The sequence below is a fragment of the Acomys minous genome (genome assembly GCF_964271855.1).
Source record: "Acomys minous genome assembly, chromosome: 1".
NCBI lineage: Eukaryota > Metazoa > Chordata > Mammalia > Rodentia > Muridae > Acomys > Acomys minous.
In genome coordinates this window covers 38,022,285-38,045,659 of record NC_140483.1, presented here as the reverse complement: position 1 = coordinate 38,045,659, position 23,375 = coordinate 38,022,285, and the positions used below count along the sequence as shown (strand labels likewise).

At 45.7% G+C, this 23,375-nt stretch overlaps 1 protein-coding gene across 5 annotated transcripts in view; it reads right to left on the bottom strand.

Annotated features, from left to right (window-relative positions):
• CACNA1E (calcium voltage-gated channel subunit alpha1 E) overlaps nucleotides 1–23,375 on the bottom strand; it is a 465,592-nt gene that overhangs the window by 302,986 nt on the left and 139,231 nt on the right. For all 5 annotated transcript variants that reach the window (XM_084785552.1, XM_084785556.1, XM_084785554.1 and 2 more), the window contains exon 3: nucleotides 4,953–5,221. In XM_084785552.1, coding sequence (XP_084641678.1) covers nucleotides 4,953–5,221 — 269 coding nt within the window. The remainder of the gene's footprint in view (nucleotides 1–4,952; nucleotides 5,222–23,375) is intronic.

The window sequence follows — 23,375 nt, the reverse complement described above, 5'->3', positions numbered from 1 at the left end:
CTATAAAGAATAAAGAAAGAAGCCAGTAAGAGGCACCTGCGCCTTGTACAGTAATGGCTATAAAGACATAAGCAGTGTTAGATGAAGCCACCAATTCCAGTCTGGATGTTTTGGGAGGAAGAAGAGCCTGTGCTCATTATTTTCCTCCTCTTCCTCCTTTAATTCACACTATGTGCTACACCTATTGAGAGGAAGGCAAGTGCTGGAAAGTAGGTAGGGGAATAATAGCATGTAAACCAATAGACCAAACTATCACATCCAACATGTTTTTGTCTTCATCCTGAAGTCATTTCACTCCTGTCAAATTCTTTAACTCCAACGCACGTTCAAGGCTGTGTCCCACTTATAGATGGTCCTCACTATCATGGCCAGGCTTCCAGAAGACACATAACCCTGCACCTCATACAAGGAACAGAACAAGGAACCCCAGAAAACAAAGATCTGTGTCCTGCATCTCTTGTGCCGACTGCAGCCATGACATGAATGGCCAATGGAAAATATGAGGGCCCTGCACCCTCTGACCCCAGAATACAGTCACAGGCCTCATCCTTGTTCATGCCCAGTCTCTCCCCAGTCAAGACTCATGACCAGCTGGAGTTACATCAAACTTGAATGACTTCTCAGGCCTGCGCTTTACCATCTCCCAAAGCATGCATATTTAGAGGCAACCAGGGAGGAAGAGTATGTGCCAAAATGGGAGATTTGAGAACTAACACTTTCCCTAATCCTCAGCAAAATCCTCCAGATAAACATACAATTTACAAGGGGGAAATCTGTGTTACACACACGTAGCCCCACACCCATAGTCAGAATGCTCTGAGGAGACACTGAAATTCTCCACAAGACACCACGCATGCATAACCACGGGTTCACTATAATGAGCTTTACCAGCTCAAAGGCGGCAAACATATTTGATCTTCCTGCTCTGAACTGTTCATTTCCACATAAAACATATGCTTCCCTGCTGAGATGACCGAATAGGTGAAGGAAACAAATCTCCTACTGCCCGGCTATCACGTAGCATCTCCAAGTCAGAAAGGCAGACACACCATTTCTTTCCGTTACCTCTGATCTGCAAAAGCGCAAACTATCTCACATAGTTTGTGAGATAGCTCAAGTGCCTACCCTCAGAACTGTCCCTGAGCAAAGAACAGTCAGAACGGTAGTGTATAGCACAGAGGCCAGTGAATAACTTTCCGAATATCCAATGCCTGGGGGGAAAAGAACACTCTTGTTAGGTCTATTAGATGAGCAAGCAAGAAAGGAAGGAATGCCATAAAAATGTGATGTCACATTTTAAATCAGATTAGCATTTTCAAAAAGGCTATGGTATCGTCTGCAGAAGAGAGTGCCATGAGAAAATAAAATTATCTCCCTATGCAGATGTAGCTTCTAAGAAAAAGGAAATACATTCGGAGTGGGCTGTTTGCCTTGCCACCATCTTTCATACCAAATCTGGGTTATTTTGGACATTGTCCTTCAAATTAGAACTAGCCAACCCCCTACTAAGACTCTCGTGAGGCAGCGGGCCCTATAAGCACAAATCAAATCACACCTTTTACTCAGCTCATCATTTTAGATCAATAAAATTAAAAGCACCTGGTGTGTAAGAAAAGCACCTCATCATCCTAGTTCCTCAGTGACCTTCTGTCACCAAAAAGGGGAAAAAGAAAGTATGAAGTTTACCAAGTGTAGTGCATGGCCACCAAAATCTGCATGTGTGTGACTGTAGGTCAGTACCAAAGCAGGTCTTTCTTAGACAACAGTTCCTAACAATTTTCCTGTCGTGAAAATCTGGACCCTACAAAGAACAAAGCAGTTCTTAAGCTGGTCACTATATTCCACCACCAGGAATGCAGGCGATTACTGCTAATCCCCTGGGGAATCTGATTCCGCAGCTGTGATGTGGGACCCTGGAGTCTGGATGGTGAACGAGCTCTCAAGCGATACAAAGGAGTCTTCTCCTCGATCTCCGTGAGATGCAAGACTCTAAATGACTTCACCTTGAACTAAGAGTCCCACCCTGCAGGTGTGCAGAAATCCCCAAAGGATTCCACTAATAATAATGGATGCTTATTGGGTAATTAGGTACTGCTCTAGGCACCTGACACATTAACTCACTCCGTCCTCCCAGTAACTCTTAACACCCTGATTTTACAGGTAAGAAAACTGAGTCACAGAGTTAACAAAATAACTTTTCAAGGTCGTGGGGCTTCTGGAGGAGCTGGGATTTGAACTCAGGCAGCCTAATTAGAGAGCTTTAACGCTAACTGCTTGTTCACACTGATTCTCAATAAGACAAAGTAGATATTTGGGGTAGTGGATGTTGAGAGCTGAAGGAAAGGTGAGACTGGGTTAGATGAAGCTTGGGAGAAGGTGCAGAGCCCACAGAGGCGCAGTGCTTCCACGTGGTCATCACCAGAGGGAATGCATTAGTCAGTTACACTGCACAGCCAGAAGGGGGGAAAGGTCCAACCAACATTCCCTTCAACATCTTAGCAGATGTTCTCCGAACAGGTTACAACAGCCTACAGGCTGTAGAGCCACTGTAAACTAAGTAGGAAGAGAGCAAAGATGACTGGGGCCGTAGTTGTGGCCAAGGCACTGAGCATGACAGTGGAATCCGTTCCCTCCTAAGTCTCTCCTTAGTCCATTTTGGCCAATGCGGGGAGAGGGGAGGCATAAAACCCAACAGCACCTTTCTCTCACAATGCCTGGTGGAAACCGGGAGAAGAGGCAAAAAGGCTTTGGTGTAGGCAACGTGCACCACGCACCACGTCCCAGCCCAGCCGGAAGTACATGATGTGCCGCACCAGGTGACTAGGAAGCCCTGGGTGAGCAAGAGAGTTCTGGTGGCGCTGTCCTAGGTGCCAAGGATGGCTGCTGCCACACTTCGCTATCCACAGGATAGAAAGGCTGCTTTGTCTACTGCAGGCAAACGGGGAGGGGACTGTCGCGGGGCAGGGGGGGGGAGGGGGAAGAGGAGGAAATGTCCTAAGAGGGTCACAGCAAAGTGGCACCTGGCGGGTGGGAAATCTAAAAGAACTGTAGGAGGCGGGCAAGGGAGAAGACCTTTACTGAGAGATCAGTAGAGTACTGCTCTGAGGAGTTATTTGCAGCTGCAGCAGCATGCAACACAATGCAATCTGTCCGCTTTGTCCAGCTCACTGACAGGCATGACTGCAAGGACCAGACCTCCCCCCTCCCCCCACCCAAAGCCCCCATCTAGATAGTTCAACCCAAGCACTCTATGGCCCCGGATCATTCTGTGGGGGTGGGAGGGGGAGGTGAGAACTGGAGAACTAAGAGGAGAAAGGGAGAAACCCAGGCCAGGGGTGGGGGGTGGGGGGGGTGGCTGTGGGAGGATGTGAACAGCAGCAGGAAGCATCACTCTGAGAGATGCTCCTTCATTTCTAATGAGGTGCTGCCTAGAAGCACCATGAGCCAGCCAATCCAGAAGCAGCTGAAACAGGGAACTGGGGAGAGAGAGAGAGAGAAAAAGGAAGGCCAAAAACTAGATGGGTGGTTGGGGGTGGAGGGGTGGTTTGCAGGGAGAGGCCCAGGCCCTGGGGAGAAACAAGCTGCCTTACAGATTACTACTGGAGACCACCCCACCCCGACCCCCACCCCACCCCCGCCACACACACAGCCTCGGACTGTCTCCCTGCTGCACACCTGAAAGGAGGGTTAGGGAAGAGGGAGCAATAAGGGAGGAGGAGCTTCCTTTGCAGGTGTAGTCTTCCCAAGAGTTGTACCTCCACAAGCACCAAAGTCCCTGTCTCCAAGGCAACCCCCACATCCAACCCCAAATCATTGGCTTGCCTTCTATAATCCTCCCCCCTCCCCCCCCCCGAAACACCCTACCACCCTCAACTCCAATGGCCCTGTCAGGGATGCAAATTCTTAGTGTAAAGCAGGCAGTAAGATGCCTAATCAGCAGCCTGCATTTGGTGCACTTGGTAAACCGTCCCCCCACCCCACCCCACACACAGAAGCTCCTTCCGTGGCCTCTCACCCTGAATCCACCACCTCCAGAGACGACCTGTGCTCTCTTTGTGAACAGCAATACCCTTGGCTTTAAAGATAGATTGTTTGCACATCGCTGATGAATTCAGGCCCAGTGGCTCTATTGCCTTCAGGACACTGGGAGAACAGCCAGGTGTGCCAAAAATTCAGAAGCAAGAGTAGCCACCCAGGGCCAAGGGGAGGGGAAACACACCTCCTAGCCTGAAAAGAGAACTCCAACTTTGAGCTACTTGGGCTGGGGGGGGGGGTGGTGGTGGCCTGATCACCTTCCCTGACAGCCACTCACTTGCAGTGGCACTTAAACTTGGTCTCTAGAGTTAGCTGAGTCCCTGGCCGAAAGCCTGTTTTATAAGCATTCGTTGGTCTACTTGTATGCATGGGTTTGGCTCATGCTCTTCGGAGCTTCTGGGCTGATATATTCCCCTCCCAAAGCCTCAACTTCTCTGCCGGCAGACACTCCAAGTGCCTTCCCAGCTGGTAGGAACGGGGGCAGAGGGACTGGCTTAAGTGGAGGAAAAGAGCAGATTGATTACGAAAGAAAGCCCTGAGATTAGAGGTAAACCAGTCCACATGGAATGCAGTTTCTGAAAGGGTTAGAGTTTAGGGGGTGGCCGAGAAACAGACAAAGCCCAACCTAGAATGAGGCAGATATATCTCCACACCTGGCACCTAGGTACAGTAGAGATTTCCACAGGGAAAACAAATCCCAAACCAAAAGTCTTACCTTGAAAACCACTAGTGCCCAAACAGGTCTCCAGGGCACCAGGCTTGCCCCTTCGATACAACGAGGTAGGATGCACTTCAGCAAAGGGGCAAATTTTAGCACCAGGAAGGGATAGGGAATAAATTCCATGCTAGGTGTTCCCCCCTCACCCGATGGAATGCCAAGGGGGAGAGGGAAGCCATGGTGGGCAAGAAAGGATATGGCCAATCGATGAGCTTCTTGGCGTATTTCCTGACAATGTTATCTTCTCCGAAGATGAACAGGGATCTGTTGACGGTGAAACAGTTCTGCCGGACAGGAATGGGATTGTACAAAGCCATAGTCCGCGCCCTCTGTGCTTTCGACTGCTTGTAGGCGGCCGCCGGCCCCGAGGCCGGTACGGGGGTTCCTTGCCGGTTCCTGCTCTGGTCCGAGTCTCCATCGCCTGAGCCCGGCCTGCCAACGACCACCGCCTCCCCGAAGCGAGCCATCCTGAAGTTTAAACAGACAGAAGACACACAAAGGTGATCGCCGAACACCCGCACACAACAAGAGGCAGAAAAGACACAGCCAGACTCAGAGCTTTATCCACACACAGGCGCAGGGACCTCCGCCTCTGGGGACCCCTGCAGGCTCTTCAGCCCTGCTCTGAACTGTTGAATCTAAAGGCAACCTCTGCGAAGCTCCATTCCTCAAGAAAAAAAAAGAAGAAGAACAAGAACAAGAAGGGGGTAGGGCTTGGAGGTGCTCAGCTTCTAGAGGCAATATTTTCCCCCAAAATGCCAGCGTGGGGTGGTGTTCAGGGACCGGAGAGGGGTGGTGTAGGCTGCTCCACAAACCAAACAGCTCCTCTTCTGGCACACGCACCACCTGGTTCAGAAAAAGGCAGGCAGCAGCCCGCTAGGTAACAGTTTGCTGATTTATTGGCTGGGGTGAGGGGTAGAGAGGAAGAAGGAAATGAAAACAAAAGAACTTTGAAAGAAAAACGAAAAAAAAAAAAAAAAAAAAAAGGACGAGGGCCAGCTACGGTGACATGCTTTAGAACGCCAGCCCCTGCGAGTCCATCTAAGAAATTCCACAGCCAAGACTTGGCTCTTTAAATCTGCCAGCAGAGACGCATCCAAAGGTTGGAGAGGGGGGGATGGAGAGGGGAGAGCGGTACAAAGGTTCCTGCGTAAACCGCAATGCCCGAAAAATGAAGATAAGAAGCCGATCCAGCCGGAGAGGGGCAAATGACTTCACATCTTCTGCGTTTGGGGTAGAAGTTGAGCAGCAACCAGAAAGCAGCGAAGCCCAAGTGCCAGCATCCGCCCAGAGCGCTCACCGCCGCCGCCGCCGCCTCCCAGGATCAGCATGCAACAGCGATCCGCGGCTGCGCCGGGGAGAGGGTGGGAGAGCGAGCGGGCGAGCAAGCGGGCAGGCGGTCGAGCACTCGCAGCGAGGAACAGGTTGCAGTCAGCCTAGCTAGCGCAGGCAGGGAATAGGATTTATCCATGAACCGAACTTCCTCACCAAAGACCAGCTCTTCTTCCTCCCGTCCTGCCTGGTTACAGAGAGCAGAACTGATGCTTAAAGGCTGGGTGAGGAGCACAGCGCAGCAGCAGCGCAGCAAGGTGGCCAAGGATCCAGAGGAACGCGGGGGCGGGGCTCTGAGAGTCCAGCGTAGTGTGGCTGGTTTGGCTTACTAGTCATTTGTCTAAAGGCTACCTAGGCAAGTGTCCAAGGAAAGAAGAGTCGCCGCCCCCCGCGCCCCCCAACCCCGGCCCTCGTCAAGTGATGCAAAAGATAGGCGGGCTGCAGCTGGCAGCGCTTGGAGAAACTGCAACAGATCGAGGACCTGTCCAGAAATGCTCTCCTTGTCCTAGCACAGAAGAGTAGCCAAAGCTGAGCCTTCTTCAATGCCCTGCATAGTGTCCTGCTCGCTGCGCTCTAGTAGAGGGTAGGGACCTTTTACACCGCCTCCCTGGGACCGTGTAGCCTCTGCTTTGCATCTCCTAGGCTTCACCACCACCAGCCGGGATCCCCAGGGCGAAGATAGCACCCTCTTCCTAAACCTACACTTAACACCCTGTAGGCCTCATCCAGAAGAGTGTCTTCTGCTTCTCTGGGACAGCCCCCTCCCCTCGCCACCTCCTCCAACAGTCCCTGTCGCCCCACCCCAGCCCCTCTCACCCTGTCTATCCTAAGAGGCCTTACAAGGCTGCCTTCTAGTTTGGACTCCAGCAGTCCTCTACGCCTTACCTCCTGGAAGATGACCCGGATATTCTAATCCCTAACTGGTGAGCCTGAGCAAACTGCCCTCAAAATAAAGGGGTTCTTCCACCCACCACTGCCTTTTACTTTCAAATAAGAACCATTGACTCTCTCAAACCTACTCCCTCCAGAAGAAAGAAAGAAAGAAAGAAAGAAAGAAAGAAAGAAAGAAAGACTGCAAAGACTGCGTGAGCTGGGGGTAGGAAAGGCTGGCTTCAAACCCCAGGGAAAGAAACTCTGTGCTTAGCAACCGAGTCCTTGCCTACAGAAAACTTTGTGGACAGCTCACCCAGTCCCCTCCCACCATCTCCACTAGCTGGAGTATACTTTCCTCAGTTTCTCCTTGCCTTTGGTTTCAACACATAGCAGTAGCCACATCCTCCCTAAGTGGGTAAGGAAAGGGATGAGGGCGAGGAGTGGCTGAAGACGTAAGCAAAAAGGCTGAGCAAAAGCCCGATGCTGGAAGTCATGGGTGAGCGTAGTGTCGCGGGGCATGAAAGGCAATACCTCCGTGTGAAATGAAGGGGTGAGAGGTGAAGTGAAGCCTGGGTGTGAGGTATGTGTACTCCCGCTTGTGTGTGTCTGCGTGGGCGGGGCCATGCGAGCACCAACACTTGGCTATTGTGTGAGAATGTTAAGTGTGTCCGTGCTTGTGATGGAAAGGGCTCTGTGTACAAGAAATCCAAAAAAAAGGGTCTCAACACAGGCACTCTTCGCAGGTGCCGCTGCCCTTCGGAACAGCATGTTGACCTTGGGAATCAGCGGAGCCCACTGCAAACCAAATTACTGTTGGAGGTGTGTCAGCTCTACCTGTTATTATGATCTCATTTTGCTGATGAGCAAGTGTAACAGGAGACAGAAGTGAAGGGGGCTGGCCATGAAGTCCCACTAGAGAGTCACCTAGACCAAGTGGCTGTCTCGGAACTCTCTAAATCTCTAAGTCAAATGATTTCCAGAAGATGCGTCATCCATGCCACAGACGCCATACAAGTCATTCATTTAACAAATATTTGCACATACATTTCCCCACAACAGACCCTATCTTAGACATTGAGGGTTTGATAATGAACCATATGGGTGATAACATAAATGATATTATCTTTCAGAACCTAAGTGAGACTGTGGCGCTTCGCTGGCTCTGCTCTAAATCTCACATTCATGCTGAGACATCACACCTTTCCCCCCTTCCTGGTCATGCCTTCTTCGTGTCTATCTGTTAAACAGGGCACACTGGCCTTTTACCTTCCAGGAGTGTCTCTGAGAAAGATTTAAGGGTCCTGCACTTGTCTCTTTAGCCGCCGAGCAGAGATCTGGTACCGATTCTGTTTTCCTCTTTCTACCATATCCTGAGTTTCATGGGACTGCTGCCATTTTTTAGAGGCCCGGAATATGCAAGTCAATACGCATGGCAGTGCTGGGACCTGGTGGGGCCGAACCCAGCCTTTCTGCTTTCCCAAAGAGCAGGCTTCATAAACAGCTAAGCAGAGCCCACTTGCAGCAATGGCTCCGTCGGGGGAGTCAATGAGGATTCTTGGAGAAGCAGCCCAAAGAGAACCAAGGAAAATACTATGGCATCAATTCTTTGGAAAAGGGGCTTAGCTGAAGGGCAGCAAAGCTGGAGGAAGGCGCATGGCACACTCCTCTCTCTTCATCCCCACCCTGGACGCCACAGCTTTTGATGCTTTGAGGCCTATGGGTTTCTCTACAGGCTTCTATACACTCTACTCCTCCACTTTGCAAACTGCCAGGTGGATACAGTTTTAGAGATTATATCACAGAAGCGATTGATGTGGTTACAATTTACATTATCCCTACAGCTGGCCATCACTGCAGGCCTCTCCGGTCTGCCTAGAAGAACTGGAGTTGAGGCACTGATGCAGCCCACAAAACAACAGAGCTTCACAAGCATGAAGGTGATGATGGTTCAGATCGGATAAGAGGCAGAGTGTAGCGTCTAGTGGACCTGACTGTCAGTTTCTAATAACCACGCTGCATAATTGCAAACTGTACATCATCAAGAGAGGAAACAGTGATGCAAAGCCTATGGAAAGCTCTGCCCCGTGTCCTCAAGATGAATCTGGTCCACGCATGTCTAAATATTCTGGGCACCACGCTAAAGGGAACTATCAAGAGTGATCCATTCATTGCCATCATGATCCTTGTAAGGGAGTCTGGTAAGTGTGGCCCCTTAAAGACCCACAAATGCAAGTGTGGGAAATCAGCAACTGATCAGAACCCTGGAAACCCCTTTCTCAGCCTCAGAGAGCCAGAAACCTTATTTCCCTGTTGTCAGAGCACCATCTACTGGTCACATGTGAGACTTCACTCTGAGCATAAGTACTTAGCCAGTGGTCCAGCACCCCAGGCACTCACTATGCTGGAGAGCCCAGACATCCTTAACAATTGACCTATAGTCACCAGCCCTATGCCACTCCCCTGTGGGCCTTCACTGAGATCCAAGACCTCGATTTTGCAATGCAAACAGTTTATATCACAGTTCCCAAGAAGTTCAGACCCACACATCGGGCACAAGGTTACCAAATACATGTGTACGCACACTTGCACACACACAGGGTTCAGGGATGGTTTGGATGTAGCTGTCAAATGTTCTGCATGTTTGTCTGCAAACTGTGATCTGTAGACTCAGAATTCAATGGGAGCAGAGGAAGCAAGCAAATAATTTCCCCCAATAGTATTGATCATATGCAATTTATTCAATTTCCAAGCTTTATCCTGTAGCCCTGATACTCCTGTGAATAATTCAATGGTCGGAAAAGATTGAAAAAGACTAACAGGGAGTATGTTCAGCCTCCTGTATAAAAGGAAGGAAGCAGGGCCACCACAGTGTCCCCGCAGCAGGCCATGGGAGCATGTGCTAAGGCATATGTGTGTGGCAAGAGTGGAAAATCTACCCTACTCATTCATAAAGATTTTTCCAGACTTCATAGGCTTTGGGCCATCTTCACATACGATTTTATCCCACCACTGAGGAATCTGAAAATCTGGGCCTTGGCTAGAGGCATGCACCCCTTACACCAGCCCTTGATCTTTACTCTGCCTCGCCTTGCCAATTACACTCAGATAGCTTATGCTTAAACTATCAGAGGCCCCTTTGTTCTATTTTTCTCTTATTGAGCTTTTCCAAGAAATAGACTCTTATGCAAAACAGTGCTCTAAGGAACATAATGCAGAGAGGATTTGGGAGTGGGTTCCTAAGAGAAAGTTGGCAGGAGACCATGTGCAAATGCATAGCTGAGCCCAAGAGCAGGACGGCAATGCAGACATCTCAGGAGGCTGCTGGCATTCACAGCACCACACAGCCTTGACTCTGGTGAAAAAATGTAACTTCACATCCTTATATAATAATATCCAGGCCTGGAATGAGCACCTCTCAAACCTAGGCTTGAGAACTTCTAGAACACAGATACCTATCGATCAATCAATCAAACAGATGAAAATGTGCCCAAAGGGATTTTTGAACCCATCCTTTGATGACAACTCAACATCGCTTCAGTAACAACAGTGTAAGGGCATCTTTTTGCTTCTTTGCTGCAGGGACCATGAGACATATTCTATTTGTTATCTGAAGCTCAGATAAAGGAACTTTTCCAATAGCACAGAGCTAGGAAAAAGCAGGCAGGTCTCCTAATAATAAGCCTCAGATTCCTTATGGCAGCGGCCACTATGAATGTATGTCACACAATGTCTTCCTTGCTTAAGAGTTAAGTCATAGACATGATCTTAGTCTTGCAGAAGTAAGGCATGACCTGAAGTTTGAGAGTCTCCCAGAAGATTAAATAAGAATACATACGCCACTGCACCACTGGAGCATTATGAAACATTGTTGGTTGGTGTGTATGCAGCTCTTGGAACAGCACCTATCACACAGTAAGTGCTGTGTAAGCACTTTTCCCACATCTTCTCTATGGCACTGTGGCTAGAGTAACACACAGCAAGCACCTTGTGACTATCTGATAGCTTCCTGTTTCAGAAAGGACAAAATACAGTCATTGGATGGCTTTGGTTTGGGGGCTGGGGGTAGACGGAGGAGCAGAGACATGTAAGTGCCTAAGACATAGTCAAAAAAAGCAATGAAGCTAAGTGTGGTGGTATAGGCCTGTACTTCCAGCATTCAGAAAAGCTGAGGTAGTCAGAGTTCCACTCTGAGGCCAGCCTGGGATACATAGTGAGATTTATCTCAGAAACCCAAGGCTGGGGATGCAGCTCAGTGGTAGAGTATTTGCCTAGCATGTACACGGCCCTTGGTTCAATACCCAGCAGGAAGAGAAAAGAAAAACAAAGGACAAATTAGAGGCTAGTATCAGGAACCCAAAGGCCAATGGCACTTGAGAGATCTAAGTGTTTTGTTTAGTAATTCATGAATTTATAAACCCACTTGACACATATTCATGAAGCCCTTTTTATGTGTCAGGCATTTTTCCTGGACTTCTGGGGTGCACAGATAAATTAGTTGTAGTCAGAGCCTCTAAGAACATAGAGTTTAAAGGAGAAATATGGAGGACCAGTTCCCGAAAGGCTCGCTCCTAGAAGAAGAACATGGAGTGTGCAGGAAGAGACTGAGAAGGAAACAAACCTTCTAACTGGAGGCAACCAGAAAGAGAAAGCTCCCATAAGACCCCAGCATTGTTGGCCAGGATGGACAGCCTGTAGCATGAATGCTGGGCTGGAGAACACATACAAGATGCCTGCATTTCTATCCTGCGTGCCCCATGTCTGGAATCACAGCGGTGTAAGCCTCACCTCTTCCATCCATTCTTTGCTGTCAAATGAGATCACTTTTCAGCCTGAACAAACAAAAAGTAATTACACTGAACCTACTAGACCATTAACAACCATTGGGAAAGTCCACTGGGGGAGGTTTAGAGCCTCGGGAAAGACTGGGTCTCACCACCTTCACTGCCCACCTCACCTCCCTTCCTAGGGGTCCACCTGAGCTGCTCTGCCAAGGTCAAGTTAAACAGGAGACTCAGAAGAGCTCCTGCCCCTACTATGGAGGGAGATCAGAGAACAGGAACCACTAATGGAAGTAGCCCGGCCACCCACCCCCAAGGCCTCTTGACTCGGGAAACTCAACAATGGAGTGTACATTCTGCAAAGCTCTCTCAGGCCACTTGGGCTTAGATTGATCCATCCATTCAGCAAATATGCAACCAGTGCTGGCTGTGTGTCAGGCCTCGGCTTCGGTGCTTGAACAAGTAAGGAGTGCCTAGGAAGGGAAGGGTACAGAGTGGATGCTATGCCTGACACTTTTGTCCAGCCTCCCTCCCTGGAGGATTCTTTTGAAGATTTTGCTCCCAATGCAGAGAAAGCAGCTCACAGCTGAAGCCGAGCTCCGGGAGAACCCTGAGGCCAAGAGAAAAGAGCTGGTTCCTGCTACTCAACAGTCGTGCCTCTCTCGGAGCCCTCTGGGTGGGAATCGACAGCAGATTAAGGCACCACCTGTCCATCACCACGCCTTCTCTCTCCCACTCTCCCCTACACTGAGCAGCTGGTTGCACCCACTCAGTATAAAATAATCAGAGTGAATAAGGCATCCCCATATGATATGGACTCAAGGCCAGTTTGGCAATGTACACCTGGGAAGGACATTTGCTGGCTCTGCCTCTTCCACTCACCAGATCCTGCACTATGGTTCTCTGGTGACCTGGGATGGCTGATGTTTAAGCCTCCTTCTCCCTCACCAATCTGCATCATTTGGTACAGTCGGCTTCCTTTTATTCCCTGAGAACCAGCCCTCATCTTTACATCCCAGTTACAAATCTCCCAGCTTCTCACACTTACCATCTCTGGCTCCTTTTCTGGCATCCGCCTTACTGGACAGACCACCCCATGAGTCTCCAGCCTCTTCCTCTTTCCCCGATGGTGGCATTCCTTGGAGAGCCTACCCTTGTTCTCTCACTCCCATATTTACACACACGCTCTCATCGTTCACCTCACACCCAGCGAACTGAGGCACATCTTCTAATCACCCCAAACTCAGTGTGAATTTCAAGCCAGGGTCTCCTTCCTAAAATTACAACTTTTATCTCTGCGATGTCATTGTCCCTGTCGGGTCATTTAACTTTTGTGACTCCCTGTTGCCTACAAAATGGCCAAACTCCCTAGCCCACCAATTCAAGAAAATCTGGACAAGCCAGCTCTTCCAGATCTTTCCCACACAAGTTCCAAGTGCACTGTGGGCCACCGAAATGCTAGTTATGACAAACGTTGTGGCCAGTATTGCCTGAGGTCATTTGGCACCTGCTTGAGACTGTTCTAGAACGCCCTTCCTCTTCTCCACTTCTCCAGCTCCAGCCATCAGTCAGTGTAGTCACCTCCATGTGTCTTTCACAGCCCCTCTGACTCTGTGCCCATCTCCCCTGCACATTCACAGAATGCTGTCTTCTCCTTCATCTTATTACTTAGGGTACCTGCATCTTATTGTCTTCACTGCAAGCCTTTACAAAGTACCTAGACAAATGAATGAATGGACTTTTTTGCAACTGTTTTTGATTTAAAAGAAAAAAAGATGAATGCTTGTTTTTTGTTTTTGTTTTGTTTTTTGTTTTGTTGGTTGCTTTGCTTTGTTTTATTTTTTGCAATTATTGTTTCTGGCCCTGTCTGAAAAGCTGCCCTTCTTACAGATTCAGGGTCTGGCTTTGGGTCTCTGCTCTATGGCCAAATGTCTCCAGTGATTCCTCCTAGCCGTACGGCCACCTCCTCCTTTGTATTAAGAATGGGTGCTTACCTCTCCTGAAGGAGGTCAAGGGATCCTGACTCACAGAATCCCAGCACCATCTTAGCATCGTCATTTTTCAAAAGTCTATCACTAAGGAAGAGAATTTACGTTCCAAAGACTGCCTCCCGCCTTCAAACGCAGGGCTGAATGATATTTGCAGAATGGGCTGTTAAAGGAAGATGGTGAACTCCCCACATAAAGAATATTTTCAGGAAATAAAACACAGAATAAAAGTTAGCCTTAAAAAAAAAAGAAAGGCAAATATCATCATGTCTCTTTCCTGAATAAAGAATTACATGAGAAAAAGACATCCCTGCCCCTGGATACAAAAATCAAACAAACAAAAAAATCCTACCCCAAGCACACACACACTCTCTCTCTCTCTCTCTCTCTCTCTCTCTCTCTCTCTCTCTCTCTCTCTCTCTCTCACATGTTACCCTGGATTCAGCTCGGATTTGATCTGCCACTCAGGTGTACAGACATGCAAGTGACTCTTTTATGCTGTTGAAAGCTTTCAGACAGGCTTAATTCAGCACTTGTAAAGGTGAAGAATGACAAGCTTTCTTAAGATATTCAAAAGAATAAGTTAAAAAAAAAAAAGACTGGGAGTGTGGATGAGTGGGAGAGCACTTAGCTGGCATGTGGGGGACCCTTGACTCAATCCCTGGTACTGAAAAAGGAAAGAACGAAAGATTAGTTTAATGGAGAACTGTGGAAAAATAATTTCTAATCAGAGAAGAACTTCAGAAATATCCCATTCTAAAATCCTTAGCAATCTAGTCTCTTGGTTGTACACACAGAGACACTCACAATGACACATTCTCTCTAGGAGACTTTGTTTGTTTGTTTTTTTAACACGCTGTCCTCAGCCACATTATTCTAAGTGATCTGCCATATATAGTCAATAATTAATATAATAATCCCAAACTCCCAGATATGCTATTTTCCTATATTCTGCAATTAAATCACAACATCGTATGGTAAATTTTAGGGCTATTAAAAACAAAACAAAAAATGACATGCATCAAAGAAGAAAAATTAATATGAATATGTAAAATATGTGAAATGCCATAATGAAAGCTGGGTGTTGTGGCACTAACCTGTAATCTCAGCACTCAGAAGGCTGGAGCAGAAATATTTCAAGTTCAAGGCCACACTGTGTCATTACAAAGCAGCCAGCAGTTTGATCTCTGAGACCCACATGGTAAAAATAGAGAACTGGCTCCTGCAAGTTGTCCTTTGGCCTACACACACACACACACACACACACACACACACACACACACACACGTGTGCATAATTTTAAAAAAAACAAAGGAAATGTCATAATGAAACATATCATTTATGTAACTAACATACACTAGCATATATACAATTTTAAAGTAATTAATAATTGCAACATGTAGATTTCTATTCATTATAATAAAAAATTAAAATGTATTAAGTCAAGGGCTCCTTACTTTGTTTTTCAATATAATTTCATGGTATAGGTACTATTATAATTCTCATTTTATAGATAAGAAAAGTAAGACCAAAAAAACCAAATAATGTTCTGTAAATTCAGATAGGTGGTTAGTGGCATAGAAAGTCAACCCAGGGTTTTACCTAACTCTCATTATCTTAGCCCCTGTAAGGCCTCTACCTGACATCATCAACAGAGATTAGAGCAGGGCACTTTTTTCCATCATAATTCCACAATTTCAAGGGTAGAAGACACACCCAGACTCTCTAGCTGGTGCTGACAGTCCTTAGAACACAGTCATTGTGGCACACAGCACTGCTAGGAGGCTTACACCTTAGCCTCGATTCTGTTTATAAACACTTGTGCAAAATAGCATCACAAACTCAGGGACTGCCAGAGAGACTAAATGTGGTGAGCAACACTCAAGCTGCAGCCCGGCCTGTTTTCAGTTTCGTTGACAACTTCGCATTACAGTCTCTCAGAGCAACATCTGTCATGCCAACCTGAGTCCTGGTTCAAAACCTGCTTCAACTCCTCCTCACAACTCTTCAACCCCCAAAAGGCATGCTGTTGCCCACAATGAGTATGGTTTTGCACATATTAATCTGTTTGTCAATGAATGGCGAAAGGTATCTGAAATACACTAACCCCTGAATTTTCTGTTGGTTAATCCCATAATCCTTCTGGAAAAGCTGCTGGCCAAATTCTGGCAGGGGTCAGGGAAGGAGTGAAGTCAGGGAAGGGAAAGGGACAAGGCTCCAAAGATGGAAGCAAGGATCTGCTGAGCAGTAGACACCGATGTGACCCAGAACGGAGTAGTCAGAGAATCCAGAGACTGGCCCCACCTCGGAGGAATATCGAACCTGAACATTAAGAGTGGCTTCAACTTTTTCCTGAACACTTGTACTGCCAACGCATGCCATGAAAGGATTCAACAAATTTAAATCCTCCTGCCTCTCAACTTGTTTTCCTGCCTGCACTCCAGCAGGTAAAACACCCACAGACTCACAGTGCTCTGGGCTGTAGAATTCACAGGAGTCTATAATGTTCGGGTTATTTTTAAACTTCGGGCCACTCTCCCTCCCCACGAACAGCAGGCCTGCCATTTAGAACGGTCTTTAACCCACACCCCACCTGCTTTGAAACTTTAGCTTTTTGTGTTAAAAGAAAAGAAGCAATCCCTCGAGCACACACATGTGCTGCACATGCCCATGCACACACACAAACCATACACCTGTACACACAAGGTGAAGACAGTACCAGCTATGGGGGTAAAAGATCTCACTTGTGGGATGATGTCAAGATTGTTACAATAGTTATAAAGACACTTACTAAACACAGGGGTCCTATCACTGCAGGCGGAGCTGTTGTTAAATTTGCAGGGACACACCAGGCATTGCAGACAAAGTCAAAAGACAACTCCATGCTCCCAGATGGGGAATTATACTCACAGTAAACGGGGAACAAGGCAGGTGACACAAAGGGTTCTGTTACAACTTTCTTCAAATTAGCTATCTTCTTTGTGGCTTAGTTTTGGAGACAGGAAGCTCTCACTCTGTGGTCCAGACTAGCCTGAAACTCATAGCAAACACCCTGCCTCAGCCTCTCGAGTGCTGAAATTACAGACATGAGCTACCATAACTGGGCTTGTATGTTCTTAATGAAAAATATTCCGGGAAAGGAAAGGCAATTCCTCTCAACAAGAAGAGAATTCAGTGATTTTTTTTTTTTTTACCATTTTAAGTCAGCAACTGTTAATAACTGACATTCATGGGAGACAGAAGCTCTGTACATGCATCACCTTACTTGATTTACACAAGGAGTCCATGCAGTAGGTGTGGTTAGTATAAAGCACATCCTCTATTAGACAAACGAGGATCAATGAAATCAAGTCTGTGTCATCACGTAGCACAGTTAGAACTGGTGCCTGACCCTGCCATGTGCCAGAGACCTTACACCACCATGCCTGAATGTCTACGTCCACTCCAGATTTTAGGCTGGAACTGTGTCCCCACTGCAACAGTATTAGGAAACAGAGCCTGGGCTGGTGAGATCGGTCAGTGGGTAAAAGCGCTTTCTGCCAAGTCTGAGGATCTGAGACAGCCTTCTTACAAGAGACAAGCTGAAGGTACAAGTGTGACCTGAAACCTGCATGGCACTAGAGGAGAAGAGTTTCGAGGGCTTGAGGAAGAAGAGCTTGCAGCTACTTAGGAATCAATGAGGGCCAAGCAGCGGACACTGAGCCTTCTGCAATCCACAGACGAAAGGAAAAAGATGAAAAGTCCCTCTACCTGGAAAGTAGCTTTGCAAGAGCTAAGCCTCTTCGTATAGCCAGGCTATGAAAAACAGGATGGCGCAGACAAAATCAGCTACAGACCACCTCCAGTGTCTTCCCATTGGTGGTGTAATCTTCAGGAACCAACAAGTGCTCACACCATCTACAGCCCTGTTATGGCCACAGGGCTCCAGGAACCCGTTACAAAATGCATCAGGTGGCCTTCCTAGTGAGCCAAGCCTTAGCACAGAGGAAGGATGCCCCACAAGAAAGCCCCCTTGCCTTCTCACCCTCCCTGCTAAGGCACTAAAAGAGGATAAAGAGGTGGGCCGAGTGGACACAACACTTAACACCAAATGCGTCGCATGGACTTTTAAAACTGCCAAAGCATGTCTCTTTGGACTATTAAGGACTATTAAGGCATGCACACCCCACTGTGCATCCAGGCCTGGGCAGGCTCCCTGCCCCCTATGGGGGTTCTCCCTCCACCTCTCTAACTGTCCCTTCACCCCTGCCTCTTCTGCTTCTACCTCCTAAATGAGCGGTTTTCACAGGTCCTATTGCCTTCCCTGCTCGCTATGTACATATCCTTGGTGATCGCATTCGTCCACTCAAGCTACTGTCTGGAAAGTGCCCAATGTTTTCTCTCTGGCCCGGTTCTTTTTGAAGTCTGGTGCCATTTGCAATTGCTCAGATGGCCTCCCCCACCTGGAAGGCCGGGCAGCATCATGAATCAACTGGTTTAAAAGCAACTCATCATCTTTCCCTCAAAATCAGCTCTGTCGCAGGTCTGTGATCCTGTCTTCACCATCTCCCCCTCACCGGGGCACAACACTTTGCATATTTGATTCTACTTCATGCCAATCATCACCTAATGCTCCCCTTTTCTCTGTGCCACGCTCATGGTCTCCCTTCTGTTTCCATTTGCACTGTCACCTCTGTGCTCAGAATGCCAGGTCACTGCACAGCACATGGCTCCTACCCTATCTATCTTCATCCTCTGGGTTCTATGAAAACTCAGTGCTTAGCTCAGCTCTGACTCTACCCCTACCCTCAGAGCAGTAAAACATAGAAAGTTCATCAGGGTGTCTACCCCAGCATCTAGAAAAAGAATTACTAAGCAAGATTACTTTTTTAAATGAATGAGTGAAATTCTCTACTGCCCATCATATTTAGCAACAAAACCACTATAAATTTGAGATTGATCTAAACACGAGTCTCATTGAATCCAGGCTTTTATTACTTCTCCATTATATGCACAGCAATATCTCCTATTAATGCTCCCATGAAGCACAACTGCCAGTATTTTCCAAACACGCCCTGAATTTTCCCAGCGCGCACCATTTCTCATTTCTCTTTTCCCCTCTTCCCACCTACTTTCATAGCCACCAGTTAAAGGGCTATTTATGCTTAAAATTCCAGTTTGGACAATACTTCTTCTATGACCCCTTCTGTGACCATACGACAACCGTGAATTCCCACTCCTCTAAGTACCTCCGGCACCTTACGTCACCCTGCCCCCAACACGGTGGTGTGCCTATATCTTCATCTTTGCATCCTCTGCAGCTTCTAGTGCCCTGCATCATTTTTGTGTATCCTTGCGTATTTAATATAGATACATAAATAAATGAATGGCAACATCGAACAAAACCAAGTGCACACAAGCAAAACATGGATTTAATAGGATCTGTGCTATATTAGGCGGCTTCTGTGCAAGATACTGGAAGTCATAACCTGTTCAGGCCACAGAAGATCGTGTCCAAGGCTCACTTCACAAGCACAAGTGCAATTTGTAAATACAACATGGCAAGGTAAATGTCCCACTGCGGGGAGGCAGATACCATGGTCACCACGTACAGAGAACACAGTGTCTTAAGATTTAGCTTCTTGAGTAGGAGAGGGATGACCCCAATATACATGTGCATGCGTGTGTGTGTGTGTGTGTGTGTGTGTGTGTGTGTGTGTGTGTGTGTGTGTGTGTGAATATACAGAGAGAGAAAACAATGAATGATGTGGGTAGAAGTGGTCGGTGTTAGATTTAAGAATAATTTGAGTATAAAATTGGCCTAACATTGCCACATATATCAATCTGCTCTTTTAATCTCTCCACTTTACAGATGAGCAAGACATTTACAGCAGGCTTTCTCCAAGTCGTCATTCTCTACATTTCCGATCATTCTTTGTCAAATAAATTCCCTATGTCGTATAAATGTTGAGCAGTATTCCTGACCTCTAATCACAAGGTAGTAGGCGCAAGTCACCTGGGGAGTAAAATCACCATTGGTTGAGGCCACTAATGTAATTAAATGAATTTCTCATGATTCCAGGATTGGCATCCTATCCAGTCATTGTAACCAAGAGATACAGTGAGTCCAAGTGGACCTCATTTCTTACATTTCCTCTCTCACCTATGGGAAGCCACAGACTTTAGGGATGGGAGTGAATTCAGAGCTGTGCCTCTGATGCTTACATTGTCTCATAGTCTTGTTGAGGAGTCCGCATCTCAAGATGAAAGAGAAATAAGGAAACTCTCTTGTTATATATTCCAAATAGATTAAAAAAAAAGATTCATGGCTAATGTTCAAAACATGAAGGACAACAGGAAATGACACAGAAAACATATCAGATGGAAATTTCAGAAAGAGAGACTTGATGGATGTTGAGCTTGAAGATTACAGGATAAATTTTCCAACAGTAATGAAATGTACATATTATTGGGGATAATAGTTTCATGAGTTCTAAGCAGAAGGAACAGACATAAATCCAACCTATATGGAATCAGGTAAACTATGAAAAAAATCAAAAGCATGAGGGAAAAATATTAAAAAGCATGCTGAGAGAAGACAGAATACCCATAAGAAACTGCAACTAAATGATCAACTGAAACAACAGAGGCCAGAAAGTAACAGAATAATATACTCAAGTACTGGGAAACACTCAGCTAAACTTTAATACAATGTTTATGTTGAAATGAATACTTTTGCTGAAAATTTTTAATGAGATTATCATTGCAGGTGAGATCAAGAAGGTATTATCAAATGTTCCTCAAGAAGGAAATATGAATGGAAGAAAGGAGTGACATCCAAGAAAAATGTCATGATGAGGTAAGATATTGATGACTATGAAACCAATTCTAAATATATCTATATCAACATACAATAATATATCATCTGTGAATACACACACAAAGGAGCTTATTGGACAACAGCGACACAGTAGGCAGCGTGAAGTATCATTCAGAAGGAGTTCAGACTTGAAATCAAAACCTATCTTTCAAGTTCAATGTCACATGACTGGGATATCCACCAGAGCTCTACATTTTATTGGGAATGCAATGCCAGCCCATGTAATAAATAAAGAAGACTAAATAAAGGTGCATGGATTATAAAAGAAATAGTTGTTGGGGAGAGAGCTCAATGGTTAAAACTCAGTATTAGGAAATGAACTCAAAACTCAGAACCTACATAAAAAGCCAGACATCGTTGGTTACACATAACTCCAACACTGTAGAAGGTGGAGACAGGAAGGTTACTGGGGATTCAGGCTGCCTTAGGGTTCAGTGAGAGACTGCTTTTCAAGGGAATAAGGCAAAGGATAGTAGAGCTGGACACTTGATGTCCTCCTGGCCCCTACATAATGCACAGGCACAAGTATGTACACACACACACACACACACACACACACACACACACACACCACTATTTACACACATATTTAAAAAGACAATTCAAGTAATAAGAAAGCTGTACAAGGATGTTGATTTTTGTATCAATGTACAAAAATAGGAATTCTAATATATCTACAACAAATAATCAGAAAGTATACTTATTAAAAGATGCCATGCAGATTCTTGCTTGGTGTGGTGGCGCACACCTTTAATCCCAGCACTCAGAAGGCAGAGGCAGGTGAATCTCTGTGAGTTCGAGGACAACCTAGACTACACAGTGAATTCTAAGACAGCCAGAGCCACACAGTGAGACCCTGTCACAAACAAACAAGCAATGCCAGGCAGAAGCTACAAAGCCATATGGCACCCAAAAGCAAATCTAATAAAATTTGTAAAGAACGTAGGAGGGAATGACTTAAGGGACTTCGTGGAAGATCTAAGCATAGGAAGAACTTTATCACACTCCGAGACAAGAGAACTTAAATGCTGAGACACGAAGGTCCTCCCCCAAATTAACCAATATGTCCACTCTATTCCAATTAAAACAAAAAGTGACGAGATGATTCTAAAGGCTGAGCAATGACTAAAACTCCAATCACCAAGACTACTTGGCAGGGGTGTAGTGAGAATTTACCCTAAACATACCAAATCTCTATTTTTACTTAAAAAATTAAATTAGTAAGACATGGGTGAAGGGGAATATACCGACCTGTGGAGGTTAAATAATATGCCTAGAAATGGTGGGAAATAATTACCTCATCACTAAATAATATTGGTCAAAGGACTAAACATGGGCTGGGCTTGGGAGAATCAAAGTAAAGCCTACCTCACATTGTACACAAAAATTAATTCCAGAAAGAAGAGGCAAATGTGAGAAACAAAACTGTAAAAACTCTTAGTTTAAAATGCAAATGACTTCTGGTTTATATCAGTGTATAGAAGGGATTTCTAAATGAGACATGATGAACAAAACTCATAATGGCAAAAGCAGATAAATTCTTACTCCACTAAAATTAACAACTCAGTATGAAAAAAAAAAAGCACCATTAACAGAATGGAAAAGGCAAGTCATGGGGGAGAAAAGTTACAACCTACAAGTCACATCCAGAATACATATAATCCCCACAAGCCATAAAAAATATAAATCACCTTCTATAAATATATAATACAAGCAGAGAATACAAATCCACAATTCACACGAGAGGAAATTCATATGACCAATTAAATTCGATTAATTGCTCAATTTTATCAGTAATCAGAGACAGTTCAATTAATATAATAATTGGGTTCCACTTTGCACTCATCAGATTGGCACATTTTAATAATTATGATCCTCTCAGTTGTTGACATACATGGAACCGGGAGGGAGTAAAACAGCAGCCACTCACTCTAAAAAGCAATGACAGCAAAGCTGGAAATGTGTATTCTCAAACTCAGCAATTCCACGGTTAGTATCTCCCATGGAGAAAACTCTCACACTGTGCCCAAGGAAATGTAGACAAGGTCGATCATTTCAACATTACCTGTAATAATAACAGAAGGAGGGCCCAGTATCACCAGCATTGGAGGAAATGAGTTAAGTTAGGACCAGCAATTATTCGTACAGTGGAGCGCCATGCAGAAAAGTAAGATAATGAACTAAGTGTGCATGTAATGATGCCAGTAAATCTTTGAAATAAATGATCACTTTGCAGCAAAAAGACACAACCCACATATCATTTATTTAAAACTCACAAAGAAACTCATGTATATAGTGAGACATGCATGTGTAGCAAACTAACTAAAACGCACATAGTAAAAAAAATTTTTTTTTTCAGAGAACTGGTAACTTCTGGATAAGGAGTAAGAAAGTAAATGCATTTATAAAGCTTTATTTGTTAACAACTGGGAAAGAGATAAAGCAAGAATGAAAAATATTGCCCACTTAATCTTGGTAGTGTATATATAGGTGTCCTGTCTTTCCATGTTAAATATTTAAAACATAATTGTGGTAAGTATTTAGAAGAAATTTGTGGGCAATTAAAGGCCCCAGAGCTGCAAAGACAACTTCATCCACCACTGGTGGAGATGTAATTGGTGCAAACATCAGTACTGAGGAAAATCAGTCAGTGTAGCTCAGGGGCCACAAATATGTACACAGCCTGAGCTTTACATTTTTCAATTTTGAGAATTTGTCCTTATGAGACCACAGACTTGCTCATAAATGAAGCTCATCACTGAACTTATATTCGAATATTTTTAAAAATAGGA